Source organism: Salmo salar, chromosome ssa21 (assembly GCF_905237065.1).
Source record: "Salmo salar chromosome ssa21, Ssal_v3.1, whole genome shotgun sequence".
NCBI lineage: Eukaryota > Metazoa > Chordata > Actinopteri > Salmoniformes > Salmonidae > Salmo > Salmo salar.
The window spans coordinates 42,225,019-42,233,660 of NC_059462.1; the positions used below are offsets into that span (position 1 = coordinate 42,225,019).

The following is an 8,642-nucleotide window of genomic DNA, read 5'->3' on the forward strand; positions in this document are numbered from 1 at the left end:
TATGCTCCCTCTAATTCTCTCTTTTTCTCTCTCTCTTTCTCTCTCTCTCTTATCTCGGAGGACCTGAGCCCTAGGACTATGCCTCAGGACTACATGGCCTGATGACTCTTTGCTGTCCCCAGGCCACCTGGCCATGCCGTTGCTCGAGTTTCAACTGTTCTGCCTGCGGCTATGGAACCCTGATTTGTTCACTGGACGTGCTACCTTGTCCCGGACCTGCTGTTTTGGACTCTCTCTCTACCGCACCTGCTGTCTCTAACTCTGAATGATCGACAATGAAAGCCAACTGACATTTACTCCTGAGGTGCTGACCTGTGCACCCTCTACAACCACTGTGATTATTATTATCTGACCCTGCTGGTCATCTATGAACGTTTGAACATCTTGGCCATGTTCTGTTATAATCTCCACCCGGTACAGCCAGAAGAGGACTGGCCACCCCTCAGAGCCTGGTTCCTCTTTAGGTTTCTTCCTAGGTTCCGGCCTTTCTAGGGAGTTTTTCCTAGCCACAGTGCTTCTACATCTGCATTGCTTACTGTAATATACCCCTTTTTTTGGGAAAAACTCATTGGCTGGGCCTGGCTCCCAAGAAGGTGGTTCTGGCTCCCAAGTGGGTGGACCTATGCCCTCCAAGGCCCACCCATGGCTGCGACCCTACCCAGTCATGTGAAATCCCTAAACCTAACCCCTAGCTTCATGTCCACACCCCGGCTTAACCCTAACCCCTAGCTTCATGTCCACACCCCGGCCTAACCCTAACCCTAGCTTCATGTCCACACCCCGGCTTAACCCTAACCCTAGCTTCATGTCCACACCCTGGCCTAACCCTAACCCTAGCTTCATGTCCACACCCTGGCCTAACCCTAACCCTAGCTTCATGTCCACACCCCGGCTTAACCCTAACCCCTAGCTTCATGTCCACACCCCGGCTTAACCCTAACCCTAGCTTCATGTCCACACCCTGGCTTAACCCTAACCCCTAGCTTCATGTCCACACCCCGGCCTAACCCTAGCTTCATGTCCACACCCCGGCTTAACCCTAACCCCTAGCTTCATGTCCACACCCCGGCCTAACCCTAACCCTAGCTTCATGTCCACACCCCGGCTTAACCCTAACCCCTAGCTTCATGTCCACACCCCGGCTTAACCCTAACCCTAGCTTCATGTCCACACCCTGGCCTAACCCTAGCTTCATGTCCACACCCCGGCTTAACCCTAACCCCTAGCTTCATGTCCACACCCCGGCTTAACCCTAACACCTAGTTTCATGTCCACACCCCGGCCTAACGCTAACCCTAGCTTAATGTCCACACCCCGGCTTACCCCTTACCCTAGCTTCATGTCCACACCCCGGCTTAACCCTAACACCTAGCTTCATGTCCACACCCCGGCTTAACCCTTACCCCTAGCTTCATGTCCACACCCTGGCTTAACCCTAACCCTAGCTTCATGTCCACGCCCCGGCTTAACCCTAACCCCTAGCTTCATGTCCACACCCTGGCCTAACTCTAACCCTAGCTTCATGTCCACACCCCGGCCTAACCCTAACCCTAGCTTCATGTCCACACCCCGGCTTAACCCTAACCCTAGCTTCATGTCTACACCCCGGCACCTGTTCCACCATCCCATACCGCCATATTCACATAATTAACACTTTAACACAGGACATATGCCTGCTTTCCACATAGGCAATACATGTTTATTTGTTACAGAGAGTGTACAGTAATTGTACAGTAATGTATATGGTGTAGTGAAACATTTGATTCCTTACAGATGGGTAAAACCAAATATAGAGGAAACCACTAGTGATATGATAACACACTGGAGGGTTGATACCTAGAGGAAACCACTAGTGATATGATAACACACTGGAGGGTTGATACTTAGAGGAAACCACTAGTGATATGATAACACACTGGAGGGTTGATACTTAGAGGAAACCACTAGTGATATGATAACACACTGGAGGGTTGATACTTAGAGGAAACCACTAGTGATATGATAACACACTGGAGGGTTGATACTTAGAGGAAACCACTAGTGATATGATGACACACTGGAGGGTTGATACTTAGAGGAAACCACTAGTGATATGATGACACACTGGAGGGTTGATACTTAGAGGAAACCACTAGTGATATGATGACACACTGGAGGGTTGATACTTAGAGGAAACCACTAGTGATATGATAACACACTGGAGGGTTGATACTTAGAGGAAACCACTAGTGATATGATAACACACTGGAGGGTTGATACTTAGAGGAAACCACTAGTGATATGATAACACACTGGAGGGTTGATACTTAGAGGAAACCACTAGTGATATGATGACACACTGGAGGGTTGATACTTAGAGGAAACCACTAGTGATATGATAACACACTGGAGGGTTGATACTTAGAGGAAACCACTAGTGATATGATAACACACTGGAGGGTTGATACTTAGAGGAAACCACTAGTGATATGATAACACACTGGAGGGATGATACTTAGAGGAAACCACTAGTGATATGATAACACACTGGAGGGTTGATACTTAGAGGAAACCACTAGTGATATGATGACACACTGGAGGGTTGATACTTAGAGGAAACCACTAGTGATATGATAACACACTGGAGGATTGATACCCTGTAATAACAGTATAATAACGCAGGATAGGAATTTCCTTAATCATGTAGAGATTCTTGTTATCCTTCATAATGCTCTGTTTGTTCCTTTAAGGACTCACCACTAACCTGTGCAGGGACAGAAAACATGGACAGTAAACAGGAGTTCCAGTTCAAAACACAAGGTGGCATTAGAGTCCCTTCCAACAATATTTTTCAACTTGATAACAAGGTTGGAATGTTTGTTGAAATGGTCAAATTCACTACTGCTTTACATGTAAAGTCTTCTCAGAGCCAGAAAGGGTTAAACAGAAGCTTTGTGGGCTGAAATGGCATGCATGGGTACATGCTTATGTCACCAATGATTTATATAAACAATATGTGAATATAATATTTGTCTATGAGTGCCACTCACACTGAGGAAGGTGTTAGATGTGGATGAGGAGGAGGAGGAGGACTGCACCAAGGCCCTCTGTACCGCAGGGGCAGCACCTCCTTTACCCTGCACAGACAGCCACCACTTCAACTTCTGGGCTGAAAGAGAACATTCAAAGAGGAGTTACAGGTCAGGGTCTGGGTTCTTACATAATTTGTTTTATAGCCTACTGTAAACACAAGTAAGGAATGGACAGTCTGACGTGAGAGAGGTAGAGGGAGACTGGCATAGTTGAGATGTGTTAACGAATAGTAGTGTTCGATGAAAACACGCACGCACGCACACACACACACACACACACACACACACACACACACACACACACACACACACACACACACACACACACACACACACACACACACACACAGACATACTATGCTTCCTGGAGTGGTCCACGGCCTTGAACGAGCTCAGCATTGCAAACGGGTGGTAGGACAAGGTAAAGGGATGAACGATGGTGCTCTGTGGGAACAGACAAAGTCTTAAAGCCTTAATAGAAAAATGTATCTGATAGGTGATTGTCTTATATTTCAGTGATTCATACAGTGTGTACATACAGAGTAGCACTGCATGACACCAGTGCAGCACAGATCATTACAGACCAGATAACACTGCACTGAGGCTGATGGCCTACTAACTACATATTCAGTCAACACATATAATTATATTTTAAACCCTTTATACTCCATTCCCACACAGATATGTCTAGGCTGTAGGATTAGGCTATATGTCTAGGCTGTAGGATTAAACTATATATCTAGGCTGTAGGATTAGGCGATATGTCTAGGCTGTAGGACTAGGCTACATGTCTAGGCTGTAGGATTAAACTACATGTCTAGGTTGTAGGATTAAACTATATGTCTAGGTTGTAGGATTAGGCTACATTAGGAATAGGCTATATGTCTAGGCTGTAGGACTAGGCTACATGTCTAGGCTGTAGGATTAAGCTACATGTCTAGGCTGTAGGATTAGGCTACATGTCTAGGCTGTAGGATTAAACTATATGTCTAGGCTGTAGGATTAGGCTACATGTCTAGGCAGTAGGACTAGGCTACATGCCTAGGCTGTAGGATTAGGCGATATGTCTAGGCTGTAGGACTAGGCTACATGTCTAGGCTGTAGGATTCGGATACATGTCAAGGCTGTAGGATTAGGATACATGTCAAGGCTGTAGGATTAGGATACATGTCAAGGCTGTAGGATTAGGCTACATGTCTAGGCTGTAGGATTAGGCTACATGTCTAGGCTATAGGATTAAACTATATGTCTAGGCTGTAGGATTAGACTACATATCTAGGCTGTAGGATTAAGCTATATGTCTAGGCTGTAGGATTAGGCTACATTGGGAATAGACTATATCTAGGCTGTAGGATTAAGCTATGCGTCTAGGCTGTAGGATTAGGCAACATGTCTAGGCTGTAGGGATTATTAGGCTATACACAGAGTGTACAAAACATTAACAACACCTCCTCTTTTCATGACATATACTGACCAGGTGAAAGCTATGATCCCTTATTGATGTCACTTGTTAAATCCATGTCAAACAGTGTAGAAGGGGAGGAGACAGGTAAAACAAAAGAACATTGAAGACTTGAGACAAGTTTAGGCTGTAGGTTTAGGCTATAGCATTTGGCTATACTAGGGTATAACATTAGGCTATACAAGGCTGTAAGATTAGGCTATACAAGACTGTAAAATTAGGCCATACAAGGCTGTAAAATTAGGCTATACAAGGCTGTAAAATTAGGCTATACAAGGCTGTAAAATTAGGCTAAACAAGGCTGTAAGATTAGGCTATACAAGGCTGTAAGATTAGGCTATACAAGGCTGTAAAATTAGGCTATACTAGGCTATAAGATTAGGCGATAAGATTAGGCTATACAAGGCTGTAAGATTAGGAAATACTAGGCTATACTAGGCTGTAAGATTAGGCTATACTAGGCTATAACATTAGGCTATACTAGGCTGTAAGATTAGGCTATACTAGGCTATAAGATTAGGAAATACTAGGCTATAAGATTAGGCTATAAGATTAGGCTATACTAGGCTATAACATTAGGCTATACTAGGCTATAACATTGGGCTATACTAGGCTATAACATTAGGCTATACTAGGCTATTTAGGCTATGCTAGGATTAGGCTACATGTCTAGGCTGTAGGATTAGACTATACTAGGAGTAGGCAATACTAAGAATAGGCTCTACTATGAGTAGGCTATACTAGAAGTAGGATATACTAGAAGTAGGCTCTACTAGAAGTAGGCTCTACTAGGAGTAGGCTCTACTAGAAGTAGGCTCTACTAGAAGTAGGCTCTACTAGGAGTAGGCTCTACTAGAAGTAGGCTCTACTAGACGTAGGCTCTACTAGGAGTAGGCTCTACTAGGTGTAGGCTATACTAGAAGTAGGATATACTAGAAGTAGGCTCTACTAGAAGTATGCTCTACTAGGAGTAGGCTCTACTGGAAGTAGGCTCTACTGGAAGTAGGCTCTACTAGGAGTAGGCTCTACTAGGAGTAGGCTCTACTAGGAGTAGGCTATACTAGAAGTAGGCTATACTAGAAGTAGGATATACTAGAAGTAGGCTCTACTAGAAGTAGGCTCTACTAGGAGTAGGCTCTACTAGGAGTAGGCTCTACTAGAAGTAGGCTCTACTAGGAGTAGGCTCTACTAGGAGTAGGCTCTACTAGGAGTAGGCTAGTCTAGGAGTAGGCTAGTCTAACACTAGGAGAGAGAAATGTGCAGCATTCTTAACTCAGTCTACCTTGGAATGCTGGTGGAGGTAAGCGGCAGATGGTTTGGTGCTGTAGAGGGCTAGAATGTCTTCTACAGGCAAGCTATTCTGGATCAGAGATGACAGCAGAACAGAGGTTAGAGCAGAGGGGGAATATAGTTAGTAACAGTTAAATCACGGTAGTCATAAAGGGCCAGTTACATTGTCAACCCAGGGGAAAGGTCATGGACTAGGTAATGCTGCCCAGTTTGAAATATAAAGTATATACTGTTGCACCTGACTTAGGTCAAAGTTTAGCCGCAGAGGAGCAAGGCTATGGAGACTGGTGATTCATTGTGTAGTTACAAGGGAGGAGGTTAACCTAAAGCTCATATTAAATACAACAACCATCAGATTCAGTTCCAACAGCCCCAGAACCACTTTAAGGGTCATTGACACTATGGACTGAGCCGTGGTAGTAGACTCCCCAACTCTGCCAAACGCCTCTTTGGAAACTGGTAATTCGTACTTTAAGTAACAAGGGAAAGGTCTAAGGGTTGTTGACACAACAGACTGAACCGTGTTAGACTCCCAAGCCCCTGGCATACTGTCTTCCTCAGTTTCCTGGCTACTCACCAGGATCATCCCAGCAAAGGAAGAGAGGATCATTGCTTCTCTTTCAAGAAGGTTGGGGTACTGCCCATTATACCCTGGGCTACCCACTCCACTACAGGGAACAACAAAGTCAAACAAGGTTTTATTTATAAAACCATTTTTATATCATCAGTTGTCATAAAGTGATTTACAGTAACATGGCAAGCTAAACCAATATATTAGGTAAAGAGGTCAGCAGAACTCTTCAGGTCTCTGACAATGTTACTCAACACAGGTGTGGTTCACAGAACCAGCTCCATTTACACAAGGTCTCAGACAAGGTTACTCAAGACATGACACGAGACATGACAGTTATGACATAATTAAGTGTTGTTGTGTTTAGAAGTCATTGTTTCATCAATGTACTTACACGACGTCTCTGTCTATCACATCATGCCCTTCCCCTTTCTCCAGCCACCAAAGCGCAACACTTATGGCCAAGTCATAATGAGCCTGGAAGCACACAGACACAAAGTACAAAGCTCCTAACAATGTTGAAATAATCATATAAACACAACCAGTGGACAGTTAACTGTATAAAACATCACAAATGAAAGATGCACTGGGGGTTTGTAAAGACAGTGGTAAGTCAAATTCAAAGACCTTCAAGTACTTTTTCAAGGACCATCCATTTGTAATAGTTAATATTATGCAATTGTTTCTAGTTGCCACCAGCTAGCAGTATATCGCCACAACCTCATAAAAAAGAAAAACTAACTCAGTAGGCATCACTACCTGACAAGTTCTCCTCAATATTACGTTGCTACATACATGAGTGGTAAATTAGCACTTCTGATGATGTAATTTGAGTAGTGATAAGCAGAGTTTGGAGTCATGCCTACTGGTGAACACACATGCCTATTCGCATTACTACACAATTCCAGCTTAATTGCTGTTTTTACTGGGCATTTGGAGAATCTACTACTACAAAAAACCGTCTCGCTTCAGGCCGGGGGAAGGGTGGGATGTGTGAACCGCAGGAGCACGGCTGACGCTTGATAAAGCAGAATATCGCGGGCGCCCGGTGGAGGAGTGGATTGGTAAAATGCTCTGGAGGTTGTAGCGTTGTGTTTCCTCCTCCATAAGGCTCTTTGAGGCCGATTCACCCATGCTCGCAATGTCAAAGTCTGACGCATTTTTTTGCACCTTACCCGGTGTGGGTTGGTTGGGTCCAGTGATGTAGTGGTGAAAAGGTGGGTAAACTATACTGAACAAAAATATAAAACGCAACATGTAAAGTGTTGGTGCTATGTTTCATGAGCTGAAATAAAATATCCAAGAAATGTTCCAAAAGCACAAAAGGCATAATTGAATATACATTTGCCCAACATTTTAGCTATCGATTTGATGTTTTGCGGGCCTAATCAGTCAGTTCTGTACCTGCCTGGCAGTGGATGGAATGAGCGAGCTCGCCTGGCAACAACAGCGCGAAATAAGTGATGGAAATAAATTTGGTAGTCTGGCTGGAAATTAATTCGCAAGACCAATACATTTTTCTAATATTTTTCATAAACATATTTGCTCATTATCTGTTCTCCTCTCATTTCAATTAAAGTACTTTTCAACTACCGACTTGAGAAAATGTCTGATTTTCAGTGCCAAATTCAAGTACTTGGAAGTACCTTGTGCAGACCCTGTGCAGCACTCCAGGAGCTTTAGTACAGAAAATTAGTAACACATATGAATTGCAAAAAATAAAACAATTAAATGGGGACCGCTTTTGCCTAATGCGCACCACTTTTAAAATTACTGGTTGAAATTATACAAAAGTTGGAGAGTGCATCTTTAACCGCTGGATTGGGATGGTACACTCCAGAACAATGTGTTGAGACTCTTACCAGGTCATCCAGCATGGTAGTGGATCCCTTCCCCTTGGGGTCAAAGCCATTCTCTCTCAGTTTCTGACCAATGTAATCCCCCCTGTTCAAAACATAAAACTCTTAGGCTCCTGAGGAGAAAAAAAAAGCCATTTCATTTCCTCAACCCATACTATGTCATTGCTCTACATCTATAATTGCATCATCCACAGAAAGCAACTCACAGAAGGGCCTTCATGTCTCTTCTCAGTCGCATTGTCTCCATTTCGCTGAGGTAGCGCTAATCATGAAGAGGGATAAGTCCTTGGCGGTCCACTAGCCTACACAAAACTAGGTTTGGAAATACAATGTAAAGGTGCTCAATAGAAAAGGGTAGCCTGGTCACAGATCTGTTTGTGTCGTCTTGT

At 44.0% G+C, this 8,642-nt stretch overlaps 1 protein-coding gene across 1 annotated transcript; it reads right to left on the reverse strand.

The window, feature by feature from the left end:
- Window positions 1-1,670: 1,670 nt before the first annotated feature.
- Window positions 1,671-8,642, reverse strand: LOC106582318 (uncharacterized protein C2orf80). The gene is made up of 8 exons (XM_014165300.2): window positions 8,460-8,642; window positions 8,257-8,338; window positions 6,789-6,871; window positions 6,401-6,491; window positions 5,816-5,893; window positions 3,428-3,515; window positions 3,030-3,148; window positions 1,671-2,743 (listed from the first exon to the last, which is right to left on the reverse strand). Exons 1-8 carry the CDS (start codon window positions 8,498-8,500, stop codon window positions 2,696-2,698), a joined length of 630 nt encoding a protein of 209 aa, XP_014020775.1. The 5' UTR covers window positions 8,501-8,642; the 3' UTR covers window positions 1,671-2,695.

Excerpts from the sequence above, each read along its gene's own strand:
- LOC106582318 (XM_014165300.2), bottom strand. The coding sequence starts at position 8,500 with ATGGAGACAATGCGACTGAGAAGAGACATGAAGGCCCTTCT. Across the intron at positions 8,339-8,459 it reads AGAGACATGAAGGCCCTTCT|GGGGGATTACATTGGTCAGA; the intron begins GTGAGTTGCTTT and ends TGTTTTGAACAG. Across the intron at positions 3,516-5,815 it reads ACCTCCACCAGCATTCCAAG|AGCACCATCGTTCATCCCTT; the intron begins GTAGACTGAGTT and ends CTGTTCCCACAG.